This window comes from Haliotis rufescens, unplaced genomic scaffold (genome assembly GCF_023055435.1).
Source record: "Haliotis rufescens isolate VD_foot unplaced genomic scaffold, xgHalRufe1.0.p SCAF_41, whole genome shotgun sequence".
Taxonomy (NCBI): Eukaryota; Metazoa; Mollusca; class Gastropoda; order Lepetellida; family Haliotidae; genus Haliotis; species Haliotis rufescens.
The window spans coordinates 844,134-869,182 of NW_025964124.1; the positions used below are offsets into that span (position 1 = coordinate 844,134).

At 38.1% G+C, this 25,049-nt stretch overlaps 1 protein-coding gene across 1 annotated transcript; it reads left to right on the forward strand.

Moving 5' to 3' along the window:
- The first annotated feature begins 1,115 nt into the window (after nucleotides 1-1,115).
- LOC124121107 (ankyrin repeat domain-containing protein 17-like) lies at nucleotides 1,116-25,027 on the forward strand. The gene is made up of 4 exons (XM_048382738.1): nucleotides 1,116-2,907; nucleotides 22,469-22,543; nucleotides 23,661-24,473; nucleotides 24,765-25,027. Exons 1-4 carry the CDS (start codon nucleotides 1,116-1,118, stop codon nucleotides 25,025-25,027), a joined length of 2,943 nt encoding a protein of 980 aa, XP_048238695.1.
- Nucleotides 25,028-25,049: the final 22 nt, after the last annotated feature.

Sequence of the window (25,049 nt, forward strand, 5' to 3'; positions counted from 1 at the left end):
CTGTCAGTCATGCTCACAGAAACTGTTGTACAAATGAAATCATAAAATAAACTCTCTGAATCCATTTTTCTACACTATTATAAGTTTGTGCAATTTCATTTGATACTCTCTTGACTAGTTGGGCTATTATGCCCAAACGTCTCAAACTGATACTGTTACCGGGTCCTTGGTAATGATTTAGTTTGGTTTGATTTGTTGTTTAACGCTGCACTCAGCAATATTCCAGCTATTGACGGCGGTCTGTAAATAATCGAGCCTGGACAAGACAATCCAGAGATTGACAACATGAGCATCGATCCACGCAATTAGGACCGATGACATGCATCAACCGAGTCACCGAGCCTGACCACCCGATCTTGTTAGTCGTCTTTTACGACAAGCATAGTCTCCTTTTACAGCAAGCATGGGTTGTTGAAGACCTACTCTACCCCGAATCTTCACGGGCCCCTTGGTGATGATTGGTCACCAGTGGTATCTATTCCAAAACGACTACATAGACTGGGTCATCAATCCGATGACTTGTAGAAATTGTGTTATCTTTCACTGACTGTGTCGGTCCTTGCTCATAATATCAATCCCTACATTACGAAATGGGTTGCATTATATGCTACTGAAATTCCATTGTAATTGAAAACTAGCACTGAACAGAACACACATTGATATATGTGTGTAACTTTACACATACTAAACAAAATAAGATGAAGATTAATACAGAATCTTCAATATATGTTTCTGATGACTAATAGAGAATATCACCCGAGTGTCTTTTGATATCAAATATATCAATCACGAGGTGATAAAAGAGGAAAAACTCCTATGCGTATTTATCATCCGACATCATTCGTCCAACTTCTTTAGTTTGTAGATGGTAATAAGCAGTGGCTTAAGTGTTAAAAGTACTGCTTACAGCTTCATTTGTGATGTCATTTGTAACAATGACGTCACAATGATCTACAAAGCATTCTAATGCAATTTCAATGTAGATCTCACCCAATCTACTGTGGAAGCCAGTTTTGCATGATAAATATTGATGTCTTCTTTCAGTAACACAGAATCACACACAATACCAAAGTCAGTCAAACACTCATCTCCTCGATGCCTGCAAGAATGAAGACATGTGCCGAGTCAAATACTTATTATCTGAGGGTCATGCAGACATCAACACAAGAGGACAGAACGGAATGACACCACTGATGCTTGCAGCACAGAATGCTCACAGACAAGTGTTTGACTTTCTCGTGGGGCAAGGAGCCAGTATGTCAATCATGAGTAGAGCTGAGATGAGCATCCTTCATGTGGCATGTGAAGGGGGAAATGTTCGAGTAGTGAAGTATGTCCTCGAACAGAACGTGACAGACATCAACAGTAGAAGACGGGACGGGTCGACGGCAGCCATGTTAGCAGTGTTGAGGGGACATGAAGACGCATTTAACTTGCTTGTGAGTAAAGGTGCTGATCTAACACTATTTGATGATAAGGGATCTACTTTTGTGGATCTGGCCATTCGGGGAGGACATACTGAGATAGTAGAATATGTATTGAAACATAACAGTGTGGACATAAACAGGAAACACTGCGGGCTGACACCTGTCATGCTTGCAGCAGTTAACGGGAAACTAGACGTGTTTAATTTATTAGTGCAAAAAGGCGCTGACCTGTCAATAATGCATGCTGATCATGAGACAATCCTTCACATGGCATGTAAAGGGGGAAATATTGAGATCGTGAAATATGCTCTCGAACAGAATATTAATGCAATGAGCAGCAACGGCATGGATGGCAATGCAGCAGCAGTGATAGCAGCAAAGACGGGTCGCAGAGACATATTCGATTTACTTGTGAAGAAAGGAGCTAATCTGATTATGAAGGAAAAAAACAACAATATCCTTCTTATGGCGTGTGAAGGAGGAAATGCTGATATAGTAAAGTATGTCCTCAAACAAAATATTGTAGACATCGATAGCGAAAACGAAGAAGCATGGACACCAGCAATGGTGGCAGCGAAGGGGGGACATAAAGAAGTGTTTGACTTACTTACCAGTGAAGGAGCAGATATGACTTATGAGAGTGAAAAAGATGAAAACATCCTTCATTTGGCGTGTTATGGCGGAAATGTGGATATAGTGAAGTATGTCCTCCACCGAACCACTGTAGACATCAACAGCAAAGACGGAGACGGATTGACACCAGCAATGATAGCAGCATATAAGGGACATAGAGACTTATTTTATTTCCTTGTGAGAGAAGGCGCGGATCTGACACAAGAGAATGAGGATTATGTCAACGTCCTTCATCTGGCCTGCACTAGCAAACAAACTGAAATAGCGACGTATTTGATCACAAAAACAACTGTGGACATCGACGGTGGAAGAAAGGGCAGCAGGACACCTGTGATGCTGGCAGCACTCCAGGGACTTGAAGAGGTGTTTCACTTGCTGGTAAGTAAAGGTGCTGATCTGACAAGCGTAACTGCAAGACAGGAGAACATTCTTCATCAGGCCTGTGATGGATTAAACGTGGAGATAGTGAAGTATATTCTCACACAGAATATTGTGGATGACATCAATTCAAGAGCATGGCATGGGAAGACTCCACTAATGAATGCAGCATTAATTCAAAATAAAGAAGCATTTGATTTACTTGTGAAGAAGGGAGCAAATCTGATTTTAGTGGATAACAATGACAACAACATTCTTCATTATGCCTCGGAGGGTGGAAATGTGGATATAGTTGTGTATATTCTCGCACAGAATATTGTAGACATTAACAGCAGAGAAAAGAATGGAAGGACGGCAGTAATGAAGGCGGCCTTGAAGGGGAAGAGAAACGTATTTCACTTCCTTGTGACGAAAGGAGCAAATCTGTCTTTCGTTGATACAGATGGCAACACCATCCTATATTTTGCCTGTAAATCCAGAAATATAAATATTGTGAAATATATCCTTTCACATGTCACTATAGCTACTGCCGACAAAGAAAAGGTAATTCTGGACAATAAGGATGAAAGTGGTAGCTGTGCAGTGAATGAACTTTTACTACAATATTGAAGAAACATCATACCAAATATATGCAGATTGATGCACTGTTATACGAGTTCATCTTTCTAAATGATGTTCGTTATAATAAACACCATAAGAGTCAATAAAAAATGTCCATAAGAATAAGAAAGCTCTTCTAATACGCAAATTATTTGACTTGATCATAAGCATGTATTTGTTAATTGCTATCAAATAGTCATAATAACATGCCACCGTGTATTGTACAATTGTAAACAGGGCATTGCATAGGACATCGTGTTTGTCAAATTTGGAAATGTCCTCCATGTGTCTCCCATAAAGTACTTTTAAAGCTTTGTTGATGCCTTGAATGTTGCAATCTTGACCAAACAACGCTTGAGCAAAGGTTAGCATGATTTTGTTTTATATCATGCTCTATTTTACCTCAGAAGTTGTGAAATGCAGATAACAAAGGCTGGAGCTGCTGGAATAATACTCGACAGCCTTGTGGAGAACGTTTTGCCAATCAATTGGGATTCGATGACATGCATCAACAAATTCAATGAACTTGTACACCCGATCCCATTAGTCACCTCTTACGACAACCACAGTCGGCTTTTACGACAAGCATGGATTGCTAAAGACCTATTCTGCACCGGAGCTTGACTGGTTTTACTTGCTTCTAAGGCCTTGTTAAGATGGGCAATTCGTTGGATAGGACTTGGCTATTTGACCGTTCTTGAACGATATCTGATAATCCATATACCTGAAGCTAAAGTTAAACATATTTGCCAAATTACCCTTCCTTTGACGTTGCCAATCTGAGCAGAAATTCCATTTCATATGCAAAGCGACCCCAGAGGAGCAGACTGTCCTTGTTTTCGTCTTTATCTAAACAACACGATCGACCAATCAGACTCTCCAGGCACACATCCGTCATTTGTTCATCTGTCAGTGTCGATGGTAGGTTGGTGTACCAGTTGATATGGACTACACCTGTTGATCATACTGGTCTTGGCTGCCAATGCCCAATATAAAGGGATGTTTACCAATCACACTGATTGTGGTTGTTGTGTATTGTTTTTGGACAGTGATTAGTCATCAGGAAAGTGGTGGTCAGGAAGTTAGTATATATCAAAAGAACATTTTGCAATGTTCCAGTACCGCTAGACTAACGAACTTTTTGTCGTAGCACACACACGCGCACACACACACACACACACACACACACACACACACATTATTATTAATATAAAATGGTTGCTGGTTGCTCATTTAATGTCACCCTATGGTTGTTTATGTGTTTCAAGATGTTAGCAATATCTTAAATCCTTCAAAGAAGATCTATTGTTACTTCTTGAAACTCAGAAATCGGCTTATGTGCTAGACGAATGCTTAGTCACTGGAAATATTAACTTGTTATCGAAACAAATCACTCTATTTAAATGAAAAAGGAGACCTAGTGAAATGGGAGATTCCAGAACCTGAGAAAAATCAACACTCGCTTCATTTAGGGCTTTTGCATTACAGAAAGGCCTGGGCAGAAGGGGAAATAATGTGGTTCAGGGACTGTGAGACATACAACTGATGTGCAACATCATAGTATAACCATTCATAGTTCAAGTGTGGGTAAAATGACCAACGGGATTAGGTGGTCAGACTCGCTGACTTGGTTGATGCATGTCATCGCATTCCAATTGATTGGAGTGATGCTCATGTTGTCAATCACTGGATTGTCTGGTCCAGACTCGATTATTTACAGACCGCCGTCATATAGCTGGAGTATTCCTGAGTGCGGCGTTAAACAACGAACAAACAAACAAACAAACAAACTTTGGCGGTATTTAAATGACACAAAAATATGCAGCCAGGCTGGCCACATCAAACGGTTAGAATTAGCAGTCTGCACTTGGTATTATAATATGTAATATTTCCATAAATTTCTGCAAACACAAATCCATCATTTTAGGTGGCCCGAAAGGCGGATGTGCTAAATTTTTACTATGGGTATTGTTGACTTTATTTCAAACTTCTTTCAATGGCATATCAAGCAGTGCATGGAACTGCTCCCTCGTATCTTAAATATCACACAAGGCAGTATTTCCCTGCAAGAATGCTTTGGCAAAATCAACAATTAAGGCTGCTGGTTCTGAAATTAAAGTTAACCTTTTGCCCTTCTTTGTTGAACTCACTCACTCTCAAAATGAAACCAGGACCAACACTTCACTCCCCGAAGTCTTTTTGTAAAACACACATCTTCTATCACTATTCCAATTGACTCTGCAGATCTGGTTGATAAGCACTTTCAGAGTAAACTGCATTTGATAGTCTTGCAATTTGTGTGCACTTTAAGCAAGCTCGCTTAAAACTATATAGAGTTAGGAACAAGAACAAACCATCAATGAAAAAAAGAAATTTATTAAACCATTCTGTTTTGAATATGTAATTACCAATAAAGCATAATGTGGAAAGTAAGCCTTTGGGACAACTATCACACACAGATCCATCTATCAAAAGTGAGTGAGTAAGTGAGTTGGGTTTTACGCAGCTTTTAACACTATTGAAATTCCTTAAAAACAACTTCAGCCCTTTATTAATACATGGACCAGGTTTGGATGAAAAAATGTTGAATAGTTTTTTAGACCTGTTCCCAACTGAAATCAACCAGTGTTTCAGCTGAGTCTAACTTATTTACATGGAAACAGGGAAAAAATCAAATTTTGAAAAATTCATAAATGGCACCATTTCAGCCCTTGGTTAATACATATACTTGGTTTGGATGAAAGTCTTCAACAGTTCTCAAGTTGTGTTCTGTAAACGTCACCTACCACTTCCTTTTAAGACAAATATAAATGCCCAAAATCAGCAAATATCATGTTTTCTTTTCTTTAAATGTGAAATAGAACATGGAGCACCCTTCCTTCATTCTGGACTTTTCTTTGCCTTTTTCCTTATCTATGAGACTACCTCAATATTTCAAAAGGAAATCTTCGCAAATGTCTTGTTGTGACATTACCAAAGCCAAAGTGTGAAAATGGAACATACATTATATCAGAACAGATAGGTGCAATGTCAGAAAATGAAAGGGGTTTGCAAGTATAAACTGTTCACAATCAGGGCTGGATTTAACATGATATAGGTTACACACAAAGAGATGTTTTCCCATAGACTTCTTGTGCAATGTTTTATTTTATTTTAATAACTAAGCATTCAGCAGCCATTTAATACATGCACATGTCTGCACAGTTTTGTTCAAAGCAGCACTAAAAACAAAAAGAATTGACTACCTTAGCCAGCTCCTTTTCCGAGTATAGGAACCGAGGTACCAGCTGTAGGTCTCAAGAGTTTGGTGCAAAATTTCCATTTGGGAATTGTTTTACCAGAGCCCTGGCAAAAATGTCTAAGATACACGCATTAAACAATCTGACCATGCATACACTGAAGTTGACAGAAGCTTCAATACTTACTCAAACATATAAAAATCAGAAGAAATGTGTGCATTGTCTGCAATGCGAGCACGTAGCGCCTTGAAGTGTAACCATCGAGATTGGTTGTTATTGTCATTAAACAAAATATCACGTGACTAAACAGAGGTCCGAGTAGATCTAGTACTGTGGGTACCAGGGTCCTACTCATGACCCGCCCGAGTTGCCCATCCCAGCCCTAGTTATCATGATGTGAGTTAAAAATGTGAATATTTATCATTTAATTCAACATATTTAAAGCAGTTAAATATTTCATGTTATTTTCATGGACCATGTTGACAGACTATATTTTTGCATGTTATTTTTAGACATGTTATCGGTAGGCCAATAGGCCAATTTGGACCCTTGTCTCCACGCAGGGATATATTGTGGGCCTATAAAACTCTAATTTTGTTCAAATTGGGATTTTCTTACATTCCTTTCTTTCTTAAATTCATTCAAAGAAAAAAAAATTGCAAACACTAATCATTAAAGGGGCACTAGTTGCTGGCTTCTTCCAGGCTGTCTAACACTGCCTCGTAGTCGTTATTAATACGCATTTCTGAACACTGATTTGTTACCTGTGATCTATGAAGATGCTGATAGTACAAAGGGGGCATCTTAATAAACTTCTTCAACCTAAACCAAACCACAAAAAGAATGGTGGTGGCTCATAAGATGTTGTTGTATGGAAATTCCCCTTGATGGTTTTAGCTAACAAAAACGTCAAAAGATGACTGTATAACCAATGTTGATTTATTAATTAATGTTATTTTGCAAAGTGAATTTGTTAAAACTAAGTGTTTTCCATGTGTAAGTTTACTAAATCAGAAGGAACACCCATATATGGGCATGAAGTGCCTATGTTAAAACAACAAATGATTAGCTGATAATACGTTGATTGATTGCTCATTGTTATATAACTCAATGGATTTATTTCAAGAACTGTGAACTGTGGACTGTGAAAAAAGCTGTCAAGTGTGCTATCGCAGCTGACCAATGAGACTTGACACCTATATGAAACACCAGAAACAAACGTAAGTGATCAGTTGTGTCTGACTGTCACTTACTTTTCCATGCAACAACAATCTTTGAACACTTGTTTATTGTTTGTTATTTCTTGGGCTTGACATACTCAAACTGTGGAAACTTCAAGATTATGTACACATCCTATTATGATTTATGTAAATATATTATGTCATCAGATTTGGTTTGGTTTGGTTTGGTTTGTTGTTTTACGCCGCACTCAACATAAACCATGTCTACTGTCATAACACTAGACAAGTACAATACTACATGATAATTACACACTCATGAGAAACACATAAACAATACATACCAGATTGGTGAAACCTGTGCCGTGTCACCAAGGCTTCCAAGATTGTACCAGTTACATCTGCATTGACAAAGTATAAACTAATGCAGATACTATTTACACTATAATTATACACAACACATAAGTAAAATAGGTATTTAAAATAAGGATTGTTCAAATTACTTAAATAATGCACTTTCACACATATGCATACATTCTTATACACAATTAACACAATTACCTTAATGTGATATAAGGTATAGAATTACTATAGTTTATTAAGGGTTTAGTTTTATTTAGTTAATGTTCAAGTTAAGATGATAATAACCTAGGATAAATTAGCTATTCATCAATTAAAAAAACTGCTTTTTTAATACTTTATCATATAAAATAATCGTAACCAGAATACACTGAACTGTGGATTCAATACACAACCTGATTAGCAATAAACCAAGCACAACTTATTTCTAACTTTAAGAATTAGAAATACACGAATACATATAAAGTATCACACAAGAAATATACTACGATTAACCTTCAAATCCATGAAATAATCACATCCATTGGATCCATGAATACAAGACAAGATCATTCAAAATATATACAAAATGACTATGAAGTACATACGTCAAGTGTAATCTGGCAACTGCCTCAGATCACAAGCAAACAAAGGTATACCTGTGGTCAGCTGTGAGTGACCACAGAGAACAATAGAGTACTCTATGCGCGGGGTGGAATACTAAGTGCTGTGGGTGAAAAGCATGCAGTGGTATGGTTAGTCAAGGCTGGATAAATAATAGACTGAATGAAACAGATAAGCTATGATATTAATGTTTAAGTTGAAATACAATTATATGGCAAAAGTAAGACATAGTAAATAAACTATGTACTTAATTCAAATATGAAATAGAATGTGTATAAAACTATAGCTAAAATAGAATTAAAACCTAACTTGTTTGTACAAAATATTACTCTGCCACACTGTTAAAAGCGGTGTTAAACCCAACTCACTCACTCACTCTGATGACTCTTGTTTATTAATGCAGCAAGAGGCATGGTTTTTCAGATGTACAGTATGTTCCCAAACTTCAAGTAATATCATTCACCCGGAAGTTGGATAGCCTAGTGGTAAAAGTGTTCGCTTGTCATGGCAAAGATCCAGTTCGATCCCCCACATGGGTACAATGTTTGAAGCCCATTTCTGGGGTCCCCTGCCTGATTTTGCTGGAATATTGCTAAACTCGGCGTAAAAAAAATACTCACTCACTATTTCACTCACTCACTCACTTTCCCAATGATGATATTATTTAAATATGTTGCTTGAAAACAAACGATAACAGATGTTCCTGTAAAGCAAGTTGAGCATACATGTCACTTCCGCAAGTTCCGACATTCATACAGTTTGGCCCTCACGCTAGCAAGTTCCATACTCCAATGAACTCACACGAAGTTAACATGTGGGTATTGTATGTATGTAGGTGTCATTGTATTGTATCTAAGTGTCTCAGCTGGGCTCTAGTTTATGCCTTGTATTATATTGTGTTTATTGTGTGTGAACTTTTGCTAGGGTGAGGAAAAGCGGCTTAAAACCATACTCACTCACTCACTGCTTGAATGTGTCACTTGTTTCTTTAAAATTTCTGAAGCTGTTAAGCTCAAATATTTTCAGACTGTGGCATTCAGAAATGTAATTGTTAGTTAACTTACGGGGGTAACCATATTGCCAAACCCATTAGTGGCCATTAGTCAGACAATTTTGCAGATAAAAGAGTTAAATGTTATGTTAGAATAAAATGTTCTAAGGATACATAGATAGATCTGTGTGTGATAGTTGTCCCAAAGGCTTACTTTCCACATTATGTTTTATTGATAATTACATATTCAAAACACATTGATTTAATAGATTTATTTTTTTATTGATGGTTTGTTCTTGTTCCAAACTTAATTTAGTCTTAGGTGAGCTTTATCAAAAAAAATGATAAGCAGGCCATGTATTTTGCGCTATTTGTCCACACCACGCGGGCATGCTCAAAGTGCACACAAATTGCAAGACTATCAAATTCAGTTTACTCTGAAAGTGCTGATCAACCAGATCTGCAGATTAAATGGGAATAGTGCTGGAAGATGTGTGTTTTACACCCAGACTTCGGGGTGTGAAGTGTTGGTCCTGGTTTCAGTGTGAGAGTGAGTGGGTTCCACAAAGAAGCGACAGCAACGCTTTACGATCTGGGGCCTTTAACTTTGATTTCAGAAGCCACAGCCTGAACTGTTGATTTTGCCAAAGCATTCATGCAGGGAAATACTGCCTTGTGTGATTTTTAAGTTATGTGGGAGCAGTTCCATGCACTGCTTGATATACCATTGAAAGAAGTTTGAAATAAAGTCAACAATACTCGTAGTCAACATTCAGCACATATATGACTCAAAGGTCAAATAATAACGGTGAAGAATCCGTCTACACATACAGGAAACAGAAGCAGATGTCCTGTTTACATTTCAAGCACACCACAGCATATTGCATCCCTGATTTCGTTTCACGTGAGATTTTCAATAAGGTATAAGAAGGGACGAATTAATTAAGACCTTGTTAAGACATGATTCCCTCAAGTTCCAGGTGTTATGATCGAAATGATCCCTGTATTATGCCTCCAGTGATTAACAGATTTGTTGCATTGCCAGTAATCAAAGTAGCATTTGGCTGTTAGATTGTGGGAAGGAAACAAGGCGTCAATAAGTTAGTCAAGTTCACCGTTGAGGCCACTATGCACTTCAGCCATTTAAAAGAATAGTAGGTTGATGTGAACAATAAAATGATGAATTAGACAGTGCTGGCAGTCTATGATATAATGGTCACTAAAATACGCATGTGTAATGCAGGGTTTCGGTTGCTGTTAACTTGAAGTCGCGAGTAGTTACTTCACTCATTATAGGACGAGGACGGTGCTGTGTATAACAACGACAACTTAAACTTTGACATGTGTATATAACGTGTATGGTTGTAGATATCACAGGATAAAGGTATCCAATGTTCTACAGTGAAACAAATCTGTGAACAGGGAGTATCATCTCCAAACTTCCGTTGTTCCAGATTGTGCCTGTGCTGTAGGAGGAAACACCCCCGTTCTGTGCTGTATTTAGAAACTGTGTGCCAGTCTTATCTTCTTTATGGTAGAAGTGATAAACACAGAAACAAATGGCTGCATCGCTTTATGTGATAGGTGCCAAAAATAAGTCTAGATATGTTTTTTGCTTTTACTTATTCAGAGAAGATACGGTTTGTAACCTTTCATGCAAAATAGATAAGTACAATTGCTGCTTTTTTAGAATGTATTTACTTTTCTTCAAGATAACATCTGCATTATATGTTGATGATAGCATTATGTTTCAATTGACATCGCCTCTATCATTCTACTCGTCTTCTTTTTTAAAAACTTGTTAATTTGTTAAGGGTGGTCGACAAAGATCATGTTTCTTGTATGGCTGTGTCTGTTGTGGGGCTTGTTAGGCACTGTTCGACCAATGACTCCTTCTGATTTAAAGGACCGGAAAATTGGAAATGTGGTGTTAGGAAGGTTTGATATGTTAGGACTCCAGATGTGCAGTCACGAATGCACTACCAGAAGCTCATGCATGAGCATTGGCTACGATATTGGCAACCTGGTCTGTTATCTGCTGACGGTGAAGCTGAACAAGAAGATTCACTTTGATACCAAAACACAAAGCAAATGTAAGTAGTCAAGTGAACTTGAACAGTGTTCTCTCTGGCTGTGCAAACTAGGAATAAGGTTCGAACAGGTTGCTTTCGAGAAGTTAACTCATTATCACTAAATAAGAGCGACCAAAGCCTTTCCATGAGAAGGCTATTGTATGATTATGTCTATTTCATGGTATGTGTTTAGGAAAGACTGAAGATATTGATGTACAACCGAGCATGATCTTTCTACGATATTATCAGTGGAGCCTCATACGATTCTTTTTCAAAAGTTATTTGATCAGGGTTACAATATGTAAGGCCTCGTTGAAGCCTTTGGAGTTGTATGGGGGACATGACATTGTGGTGGCATTTCCAAATCCGATGCACCAGTGACCAAAATGATGTCAGATGCAATTTCTTTTTATTACTTGCACCATATGTTCCCATGTTAGTTCAGGTGAATGCCTGACTTTGCCTTGCTGCCAACGTGTATTATGCCTCCAAATAAGTCCTGTGTGTTTTAATAATATTTGAAATATGCAAACAATGACATTTAACGATACGGGGAAATAAGTCGGAAATGTTTCAATGAACACAGTACCCTTTTGGTAGCATCTTTGGGCATACATTTTGCTTGATGCTGAACCAAACCTGAGAAATATCCAATGTCAGACACATTCTTCAGCTCGCCCATGCTGGGTATCTTTCGCAGGATCAGCAGGTTACAGAATTATCGATGATATGTTCCTGAAAATAATCTATTATTTATGAGAACTTACATGTTTGAGATTGGGTATCAATTAATCATCAATCAATCTGTGCATGACCTTATTGACATGTCGTTCATGGCTGACATCTTATTGACCATTAAAATGGATGTCATAATATTCATCATCCATCCTCATATTCGTAAATATCCTTGAGCTGAGGAGATACCAACAGGGAGGCAATTAAAACAATAGACAGTTTGTGTAACGAAGCAGGTATGTAGAAAAAATGACAGCGGTGTGTGGTGAAGCCCTGATTCACATCCTATTCAGTAACTATTTTGGCTCCACGTAGTTGACTGAGTGTAGAGATACATTCTCCCATTTTACATCTGATTGGAGCTTTGTAAGGTCAACGCATATTCTCTTTTCCTGTGGGCTTTTTACCACACAAGCACACCAGTCTGTGAGGCAGTAACATTTTATATGATTCCACTACTTTACATAGATTAAAGTTTGAATCTGATAGTGCTTTGACCTTCATTTTCCCTACACCGCACAGTAAAAAAAAGCAGTATCCATTTTCCGGATCCCTTCAAGATACCTCTGGATACTTACCAAAACACATCCGGGTATCCGGATACCTTGAGATACCTTGCCTGATACCAGATCCGTGGTATCCAGCATTGGACACCTCAGCGGAAAGCATGCCTTCTGGAATCCGGGTATCTGGCAGAGGATACCTCACTGGATATCTCAATCCGGAGGTTTTGTTCAATTAATTGTTAAACACATAAAAGAAATATTTGAAACTTACCAAGAAAATTGAAAAAATGCTTGAGGTATCAGGATGCAAATGTTCTTCATGAATTGTTTCTAGTAAATAACGTTAGCCAGGGCATATCAGATAGCTGTAGTATCTATTCTTTGTATTCTTTGCTATTTCAGCTGTAAATATGCTCTTAAAGCTGATATCTCTCAGCATGTACTTTTGGAGAAAATATCTGTCTTTTTAAATTTTAAGCGTATTAAATGGACAACTATCAGTCCTGGTATGATGATATCCTTAAATATCCTGTTCATATTCCCAGTTTGTTCTAGCCTTGTGGTTGAAGCGTTCGATTCGCCACATTGGTACAATGTGGGAGGCCCATTACTTGGTGTCACCCATCATTATATTGTTGGAATATTGCCAAAAGTGGCATCAAACCATGCTCACTCTGACAGATAAATTAAAGTCATGGGCTTTGCGCTCACTTGGGCCTTTGTTACTGATGAGATTAAAAGATTATTTTGGAACGGTATCAGTACTTGTTACATTTAGACAGACGAGTTTCATTGAAGTTCTAAACAGAATATAATTGCCCCAAATAGGCGCATAAGACTAATGGCATCCACAGAAAACAGATAATAGAATATCGGTACATAAAAATATCAATGTCATTTTCCTACTGACATGGAACTAAAAACTTTGTTCAGTGAGCTGTATTAATTGAAAGTAAACATTCAGGGCATTAGTATATTTGATGTATGTTCAGCCCTTATGTTATGGCTGATTAAATTTATATTTCGTGATGCTTATGAAGCAAAACAAAGAATTATTTTAGATTTTTAGATTTTTTGATTTTATGACTCTGCATTGGTACAGTAACCAGGGGTGTTTACAAAAAACTAGCAAAAACAGAAACAGACGTTTCAATACCATTTTCTAAAAATACAAATGAGTCAAATCTCAGAAGAATGTCAAGGAAGAAGAATATCTTAGCTCTTTCAACACCGGTCAACCAGAAGTGTTTACTGCTTGTAAATTATATTTGCTACTACATGTAATACACCATTTGAAAGGTCTGATCCTATGGTTTATAAATATGAAATTTAGGTTTATCACATAATTTAAATAATGCTTAAATTACAACATAACTTAGTTCGTTGTAAACAAAACATGTAAGCGAACACGTTGATAACGTTAAGGAAGCGTCCGCTCAGAAACAAGCAGAAATACCCCCGTTTTCGAGGCTTCATATGAATAACACGTTCGTCGAAGACTGGCATATGACACATCCCGAGAGAGCTTATTCCTTCATCTACACGCTCGTAACATCGTCTGGAGTTTTTTCGTTGTTATAACATGTGAATTCATTGGATAAAAATTGGTTTCTAATGACGCTTTCTTGCCGAAATCTGCTTCAAAGTTCGTGACTGGTCTAATTTGAGCACGTGATCAAAGGCAGCCAATCAAATTACAGCTATGGTACTTTGTAAAACATCCCCTTGAGACTATCATATTTTTGGGTGACCCTCCCTGTTTGTTCTGACCTTAATTCGGCTACTGGCTATATTCATGTGTAAAATCATTATCATATTTCATCATTTATCCTATCATTTTTGATAATTAACTTAATGAAGAATAACAATATCAGGAAAAAGTGCCATATATATTGGTCTGGCAAGTGTAATCATAATTAAAGAAGTTATGGATTTGGGTCTTTTCAAGGGTAATTGTCAATTAATTTTATATTTCCTGCTCGAATACTCATCTGAATGTTATAAAGTTAAACAGTATTGGATCTATCTTTTTCTTTTCAAAATACAATGAAACCTAACTTTGACTTGCGTGCCATTATTGAATCATACCCTAGGTTCTTTATCCATTGCTATGCATCTGCACAGAGTGGTCAAAGTCCTTGTCTGACACATAGTTGGCTGCAAGGGAGAATCCAATATGTACAGTTGAGACATCAGGTTGTGTCCTGACAAACTGTCTGATAATCTACCAAGGGCGGCCTTGGTAGCATCAAGAGATGTAGCTAATCCTAAATAAACCTCAAACAAGTGACAACAGAACACATGATCAAAGCCTGCCCCACCTTTGATGTTTATTATCTCGCTATGGTCACAACAGCTCATTAGCAAGATGAACTCAATGTCAACTCATGTGGATTAGGAATCAACAGGGCAATAAGTGTCGGGTGGGTATTAGCACTGTTAATTACTTAATTGAGTAGTGACGGCTTAGTCAATTTCCAACCACACTGACTGCTATTCTACTTATCAAGTCATTTTACAATGTAACATGTTTCCGGGGACCAATGAAATGTATCTTGCTGGAAAATAGTTATGTACAGGGATTGATTATATAGGAATTTTGAAATTTGGAGATTTGGAATGTATGCCAGGGGGTGGAGAGCCTAAGGGATATATGCGTGTTGTTGGGAGTTTTTCCTATTAAATTATATGCTTATTTTGGAGAGTTTATATTCCTTTGATTAAGTCTGTTTTAATTAGGTATTTGCCTAGGGCTTTAAAGTTGGACGTGTTGTATTGTTGGTTTAAATTTGTCCCTAAAGTTATTTCAGGGTTTGAGTTTAGTGAGTTTTGGAATGTTGTTCTGTGTGTTTTGTAGTGTGGGCAGTGAATGAGTACATGTTCTGTGGTTTCTTGTTGAGTGCAGTGTGGGCATCTACCTGTAGCGTGGAATTTTATTGTTTTAAGGTGACTTTTTAGTTTGGTGTGTCCTGTTTGTAATTCAATTATGCCCCTGTCTATTGTTTAGGGGTGGAGTCTCTTAGGTTTAGTTAGGTTTTTTAAAGTATTTTTTTGAGCTGGCAGTTTTGGATGACCAGAGCTTGTTTCCATGATGTTCGGACCTGGCCGTTTTGGAAGATTAGGTTGTAAGGTTTTAATAATGTTTTGAGGAGTTTCTGGGGCAGTTGTTTGATTATCTGATGTGAAGTAAGGTCGAGGTCTGTGTCTGTACCCTTTTTCCTGTAATGTGTTACGTATAATAGTTCCTCCGTTGTTTATGTCTAAGTTATCGTCTTTTGGCAATTTGGTGAATTTAGGTTCTGATCCTGGTATTTGGGGCTGACGTTGCTAGTACTACTTACGGCCGAAAAGTGGTTGTCTAGGTTGTTTGCCTTTTGAGAGGGGTTTGTTGAGTTGTTTATGTTGGGAGTTTTTTGGGGGGCGTTTTATGCCCCTAATGGCGTGTATTTTGCGCCAGACTATTCTGGCGCCTGTTAGGTGGTTAATTTCCTAACAGATTTTTTTCCAGTTTTCGGTTTTGGCTATTTGGACTAAGTTTTGTACTATGTGGTTTAATTCATGAGCTGTTTTTGGATATTTATAGACACGTTTGGCCTTATTGAATGCAGGTTTTCGTTTTTTCCAAGTTGTTTCTATTTCGTCGTTCCACAATGGTACACATGGTTTGCCTGTTTTAATTGTTTTAAATGGGATAGAGTTTTTAGCAACAGTAATTATGTAATCAGTTAGATTTTTGCAGAAAAAGTTCGGGGTCGTTGTTTTCTAGGTATTCTAGGTTTGCTTCGTTACAGATTTCCTTGAATTTATTCCAATCTGCCTTGTGGTATTGAAATTTAGGTTCCTGGATTTGGGTTGTTTTTTGGATGTTTATGTCTCCTTCTGTTATGTTAATGGGGTAATGGTCGCTGCCTAGTGGCTCTGGATGGACTTCCGATTGTATGCTTTGGGCTAGGTCGGGTGTACATTTGGTTAGGTCGGGTGTATATTTGGTTAGGTCAATAACCAACATAGTTTGGTGTATTTTATCGTATCTGGTGGGTTGGTTGTCGTTTAGTGGTACTGGGTCGTTTTGTTCTATCCATTGTTAGATTATTCTTCCGGGTTGATCTAGTTTATCTGCTACTCCCCAGGTTCGGTGGTGTGCACTGAAGTCCCCTAGGAATATTGTGGATTTGTTTCTTGTTTGAATGAAGATGTCTAGATCTTCATGTTTGACTTGTTTGGTTGCCCAGTGGTATATATTGATGGTGGTTATTTTTTTTTTGTTATTTGTTATCTGTATACCATTAGCTTCGAAATTAGGTGTGTTAATTTTAAGCTCTTGATAGTTAATATCTTCCTTGATGTATATGATAAGGCCGCCACCGGCTGTACCTGGGTTAGTTTTGGTTTGGTTGAGTTATAGTTGTTAAGGGTGAATTTAGATTTAGTGGAGAATTTGTTTTCCTGTATGCATACTACATGTGGGCCTTTGTTTGGTTTAAATTTAGTTTGTAGTTCATGGCCGTGGGAGGCTAGCCCTTTGGCATTCCACTGAAAAATATTGAGACCTTCCATTATTACGGAATAAGTGGTTGTAGGTTTAGTTTTTGTTTTAGGTTTGGTTTATTTGGATACTTCTTTTAGATGGATATTGAAGAATTCGAATGGAAGTGTTGTTAGTTTTAGCTTATGTGCTACTGAGTGAAAGGATTTAACACTAGCGTTTGCAGACTGTTGCTTGTGCATTAAAGCTTGGAGGATAGTAAGATCATTTAAGTATTTAGAGTTTGTGAGTTGAGGGGTTTAACGTTGAAAGAATTTAGTTGTTTGGAGGGCTGAAAAGGTAGCTCCATTAATTTCCTCCGTGGTTGAGTATTCGTCCTCTGTGTCTAGGTTTGATTTAGTTGTATCACTCTCCATAGGAGTTGTTTGAGTGCGTGGTTGTTGTGTTTCGGTTGGTGGTTGTGGTTGTATGTTAGATGTTGTTGTAATTTCTTATTGCCTGGGTTTTCGGATTGTGTTTGCTGGTGTCTAGATGTTGTTGCCCTGGAGGCTGCGGTGTGATAGGTGCTGGGTTGTGGTATGGTCGTCGTCTTGCGGTGGTTTTGCATGCGGGTGTGGATGTGTGTGATAATGTGTGGAAAGGTGTGTGGAGGTAGCAGTGGTTGCGTTTTGCGTGTCTATGCCCCAGGCAGAGTCTGGGAGTGTTGTAGTGTGTGTGAGTTGGGTGTTGTTTGGCTGTGGTGTGGGGAGCACAGGTTTGGATGTATGCGGCGTATGTTTTCTAACGTGGACTTTGGCCGTGTCTATGTTGATGGGTTTGTTGGCCTGTTGTGTGAGCGAATGTCTATGTGGGCATTGGTTGGAGAGTGATGAGTGTTTCATAGATTTACAATGTATGCACCAGGGTGAGCACGTGCCTGGGCATTGATGTTTTTGGAATTTGCATTAGTTGGCAATGTGGTGATATTGTAAGCAGTTGGAGCATTGGTTTACTTGTTTGATGTATGGATTTACTTCTAGGTTTGTGTGTGCGCCAAAAGGGAGGCTTCTAGGTGTTTAGCTGGTGTTTTTAAATTTATGATTAAGATGGGGGTAGGGGAGGTTTTGCCGTTTCTGGTAGATTTGATCCTACGGGTGCTAGTTATGTCTGGTTGAGAATGGTTTTCTGGGTTAGAGTTAGCTTCCTAAATATCATGCAACTGAAGGACATCTCCAGTCGACAGCTAGTGTTTCCTCCCTGTGAGTTGGCATGTGTCTGACGTGTCCTGCCCATCGAACCAATTATAGCACGGATTACCCCCCTTGTTCTGCAATGATAGAAGCAGCTACAGCAGTGTCTGTGGTTGTGTTTGTCGCTATCGCATGGGTCTTTCCAACGTGTCCAACTTAAATGTGCTATTGGATTTAAATCCGTCGAACGGGAGGATTTACGTAGGACATCAATGTTGGTGTTCTGTCGAGAGGTATCCGTTAATGATGCTGTGTAAAGCTAAGCGTTGTTGTCCTGGTATACAACTTTGGCATTGGCGATAAGGGAAACAACATGTGGCTCAGTGTCTGGTCAATTTTGTGTTGTGCATTTCTGCTTTCCTGAAGATCATGAGGCTGACACATCATCCGTCAGCCTGATGTACGTAGACGACCACACAGTGTTCATGACGACACCTATAAACAAGACATCATTCACCTGCCGCCGGAAGATAAGTCTGGTCTCATCGCTAAACTGGATTACGCTGCTTCCAAGAGGGCGATGGCGTTATCCCTCTGCGCTTCACGTGGTCGTGGTTCTTCAGTCGGAATAATACACGTGACAACGCTTTTCTACTGTTGTTGCACGTGCACATATTGTTTTGGCGAACCTGCACATTATTTGGTCACAGCTTTTCTTTAACGGTAACCATGGCAATGTACTGTGTCCACATGACATTACAAATTCTTTGGCACTAAGTCGACGATTTTGACTCTTAATACCGACTGTATCCATTTGGCGTTTCTTGTATACATATATTTGGCTTTTACATAAAGCGATAGACAAAAATGGTCTTTTAAAAAAAGGAACTGAAACGAGATGCCATTACCCTGTTATGACAACATTCACTCATGTGTACAGGACCGAGACGGCCCCTGTGCATTGGAAATTTGCAAGGGTATGAAATGTCTGAAGACCCGAAGTGGAAAACTGTCTGTGTCAAAGGTAATTGTTGAAATGTAAAATAATCAGCCTCCTTGTTCTTGACATTTCTTTTAACAAATCGATTTTGAATAAGTAGTTATATTAGTATTTCAGTCTTTTTTGCACACTTCCTAGTGCGCAACACAGAACTTAGGAAGGAAAATCAACACACAACACTTTAGGATGTCCGCAGAATACATTTAATTTGGCCTTTAGAATTATGAACACGTCTCACATCTCATTAAGTCATTAAAAGTTGGCTGGGATATGAGATATCAGCATTCAGTTTGTCAACGTATAAAACTGTTTCCTTTATTTTACCATGACCAATATATCATCATATTGTTTATTTGGGATATCAAGTCAAAGAAATCAGTAAATTATATTCGTGCTTGTAATATATGTGACTCAGGTTCGGTATATATATATGTATATATTGTGATAGAATTGAAGTGCTTCTATTCATATTAAACATACAAAACAATACCTGTCTGAATGTGAATTGAAAGGCCTTACTATTCTTAAACTTAATACAGACATCATTATTAAAGAGGACGATAAAGGTGGTGCTATTGTTATTATGAATAAATAATTTTATCAAAGGAAGATAATGTCCATTTTAAATGATGATCAATATTATAGCAATTCTAGTAAAAGAGAAGAAAAATCTGCCCAGAATGAGGTTAAGACATTGTTATGATGACGAAATTCTAGACAATTCTATTTTTTAAGGCCTACTCTAACTACATAAATGTAAATGTATTCAAAATGAAATTAATTATCAAAATTGTGAATACTTTTGAAAATCCAGAGGATTTACTATGTAGATATAATGTGGGAGGACCGAGAGCTGTACTCAGCGTCTTAGCAATATCATCAATATAATTCTTAAGCCCTTATGTAAACATGTAAAAAGTGTTCTCAGAGATGACAATGATTTTTTATGTAAATTACCTACTGGGGTACCGGAAGGATCTATGTCAGATAGTTTTGATGTTGTTAGTTTGTACAGTAATATTGAAACTGAGCTCAGATTGGAAGCTATCAGATACTTGCTGAAAGAATACTGCCATGAAATACCAGATAGATTTTGGATGATTTTATCATTGATGCATTGAACTTGGTTATTACCAATAACATGTTTTATTTTGATGGATCACAAAAGAAAGGAGAAGCCATGGATACAAAGGTAGCCCCTACTTATGCAACCCTCGTTTGGGGATTTTTAGAGAATATGTTTTATGATAAGGTGAGAGATACACATGTTGAATCTATGAAAGAAAAAAATAAACATTCATGGAAAAGGTTTTTAGACAACTGTTTTATCATATTAAAAACCAGTGAAGGTCAACTAACATCCATTCATGAAATTCTTAATTCACTTGATGAGTCACTTAATTTCACTTTGGAAAAAGCGAATCCAGTGTAACCTTTCTCGATGTAAGAATAAATTTAATATCTGGGAGACTTGTACAAACTGATATATTTTATAAAGATACGGATACGCACCAATATTTGAATTTTGGATCATGTCACCGTATCATACAAAACGTAATATCCCTTACAAAATATGACTTGTGATACTAGAAATGTTATTTATTTGATTGTTTGTAGTGGATGCAATGAAAAGTATATCGGAAAGACAGAACTTAAATAAAAATGAAGAATGAATCTTCACCGTTCACAAATAAAGAAGCCACACAACCGCACAAGTCCACTAAGTGAACATTTAGACACATGTGGAAGCGGCAACGTTTTAGTTTTCCCGGTTTATAAGATAAATTGTGATCATGAACCTACATTATTTCAAAAAGAACAACATTTTATTCATGAATACGCGTCTAAGTTAAATGTAAAGGCTTAAATTATTTGTCCATTGTCACTTTGGTATTGTGACGTCAAAGTTCTCCTAAAGACGTCACGTAACTATATGTTACAACTTCATGTCCATTATTCAATTATGGCTTGATGTGACTTATACCTGGTACGAGTTGAAAGCGCTAGCCAATTAAAAGTGTGTTCAATCTTACTCCACTTATTTAATTATTACTATATGTATACATATACATTATGAATACATACATTATATATACATTATATTAGAATAGATACACATATATACTCACACATAAATTACAAGCACAAATACACCAGCAAACATGCGTATTATGTTCTGCTGCTACCACATATGACCTATTGTGTTGCCTTTTAATGATTGGAAACTCAATCCTGTGTGTTTAATATAATTTATTAAATATTCATTGATCTTGTATGGTTATTTCGGTACCAGACTTTCCAGTGTACATTCTACCCTCGCTGCTTTACACAGGATTATTATGAGTAACGAGAACATGGAGTTTGCAAGAGTTGTTTCAATTAACTAATTTCCCAAATAATGTTTGTGTTTGAGTTATCAGAAACATAACAGTAGAATAATTGTCATTTGGATGATTTCAGATGTATAAGTAACGGGACATCTAAGGTACACAATTTAATAAACCAGCTTGAAGTGTTACTATTTTGACTAATAGAAACCAAATATGAGCCAAGTAAGAGTATGTCAAACAAGAGGAGTGAGTGAGTGAGTGAGTGAGTGAGTTGGGTTTAACGCCGCTTTTAACAGTATTCCAGTCAGATCACGGCGTGTCAGCTTAATGTGGGAGGAAATCCCGAAGTGATGCAGGTCTCAGACGTTTACCACTTCGGTGAAACCCACGAGAACGGGTATGGTGCTGACAAACCTAGAAACATAATCGGGGCGAACCGGGATTCGAACCCACAATCATAGGTTTCTGGCATGCCCAAGGGACGCAACTCTGCACAGCGAATCGCGGCGCCTTAGACGACTGGGCCACCCGTGCCCCCTCAAACAAGAGGAAATGCCACAGGATCCTGATTAGGAACAGGCACAAAATGAGGATTATTTGCAACCAACAGCTCGGTTATTGGACCAAAATCATAAATCAAAGTATCCATTGGGTTTCTAGTTCTTGATTCTAAGTTGTATTTTGAGTCGATGTCAAAGTGATATTTTGATATAGTAAACGAAAAGTAACGCATCCTGATCCCATATGAAATTTGGTTTCAGCATCGAGTGAAGTGACATTTGAACAGGATGTTCCACCACTTGGGGCCTGGGTAACACAACCCGAGGATCACAAAGGTAAAGGAATTCATCTGGGCCTAGCTTACGTCCCTGCTGTTTAATCTCTGAAGAAGATTATTACAGAACTAGGCTGACATTTAGAGCTTAGCAACAGAAATGTCACTGACATACATCCCCATTACATAGTAACCTTAATATAACTAGTCCTTGACACACCAACATGGGATAACAACAGTATTGTAGAATGTATTTGTATATATAGTCTATGTTCTACAGCACCTGTATACTTATTATAGGTCGTGCATTCATTTCTGTGCCATTACATTTGCCACATCCTTCTGACATCATGAACTACGAAATAAGTGTCAAATAATTTTATATTTATTACTTAGGCCTCCCTCTGCTATCCTTTAGCGGAGTAGAGTGAAGTTGACATGTGGTTTTGTTCATAAATATACTGAATAAAACCATTTTCATAATCATAAGAAATCTCTGTCAGTCATGCTCACAGAAACTGTTGTACAAATGAAATCATAAAATAAACTCTCTGAATCCATTTTTCTACACTATTATAAGTTTGTGCAATTTCATTTGATACTCTCTTGACTATTTGGGCTATTATGTCCAAACGTCTCAAACTGATACTGTTACCGGGGTCCTTGGTAATGATTTGGTTTGGTTTGGTTTGATGTTTAATGCTGCACTCAGCAATATTCCAGCTATTGACGGCGGTCTGTAAATAATCGAGCCTGGACAAGACAATCCAGAGATTGACAACATGAGCATCGATCCACGCAATTAGGACCGATGACATGCATCAACCGAGTCACCGAGCCTGACCACCCGATCTTGTTATTCGTCTTTTACGACAAGCATAGTCTCCTTTTACAGCAAGCATGGGTTGCTGAAGACCTACTCTACCCCGGATCTTCACGAGCCCCTTGGTGATGATTGGTCACCAGTGGTATCTATTCCAAAACGACTACATAGACTGGGTCATCAATCCGATCCCAAGCGATATCTACTGTGGAAGCCAGGTTTGTATGATAAATATTGATGTCTTCTTTCAGTAACACAGAATCACACACAATACCAAAGTACACTGATCTCCTCGATGCCTGCAAGAATGGAGACATGTGCCAAGTCAAATACTTATTATCTGAGGGTCATGCAGACATCAACACAAGAGGACAGAACGGAATGACACCACTGATGCTTGCAGCACTGAGTGCTCATAGACAAGTGCTTGACTTTCTTGTGGGGCAAGGAACCAGTATGTCAATCATGAGTAGAGTTGAGATGAGCATCCTTCATGTGGCATGTGAAGGGGGAAATGTTCCAATAGTGAAGTATGTCTTCGAACAGAACGTGACAGACATCAACAGTAGAAGACGGGACGGGTCGACGGCAGGCATGTTAGCAGTGTTTAGTGGACATGGAGACGTATTTAACTTGCTGGTGAGTAAAGGTGCTGATCTAACACTATTTGATGATAAGGGATCTACTTTTGTGGATCTGGCCATTCGGGGAGGAAATACTGAGATAGTAGAATATGTATTGAAACAGAACAATGTGGACATTAACAGGAAACACTGCGGGCTGACACCTGTCATGCTTGCAGCACTTAACGGGAAACTAGGCGTGTTTAATTTCTTAGTGCAAAAAGGCGCTGATCTGCCAATAATGCATGCTGATCATGAGACAATCCTTCACATGGCATGTAAAGGGGAAAATATTGAGATCGTGAAATATGCTCTCGAAGAGAACATTGATGCAATGAGCAGCAACGACATGGATGGCAATGCAGCAGCAGTGATAGCAGCAAAGAGGGGTCGCAGAGACATATTCGATTTACTTGTGAAGAAAGGAGCTAATCTGACTCTGAAGGAAGAAAACAACAATATCCTTCTTATGGCGTGTGAAGGAGGAAATGTGGATATAGTAAAGTATGTCCTCAAACAAAATATTGTAGACAGATATGACTCATGTGAGTGAATACGATGACAACATTCTTCTCAAAACAGTTTGGACATCAACAGCAAAGACGATGACGACAGGACACCAGCAATGATGGCAATATCTTGGGAACATAGAGACATATTGTATTTGCTTGTGAGAGAAGGCGCTAATCTGACACAAAGGGATTATGAGTATATAAACGTCCTTCCCGTGGCCTGCACAAGCAAACAAACTAAAATAACGAAGTATTTGATCACAAACACAACTGTGGACATTAACAGTGAAAGTAATGACGGAACGACACCTGTTATGCTGGCAGCACTACAGGGACTTGGAGAGGTGTTTGACTTGCCAGTAAGTAAAGGTGCTGATCTAAGAAGCGTTACTGCACATCAGGAGAACATTCTTCATCTGGCCTGTTATGGATTAAACGTGGAAATAGTGAAGTATATTCTTTCACAGAATATTGTAGATGACATCAATTCAAGAACAGAGGATGGGAAGACTCCACTTATGATTGCAGCAGTAAATCAAAAGGAAGCATTTGATTTACTTGTGAAGAAGGGGGCGAATCTGACATAAGTGGAAGACAGTGACAGAAACA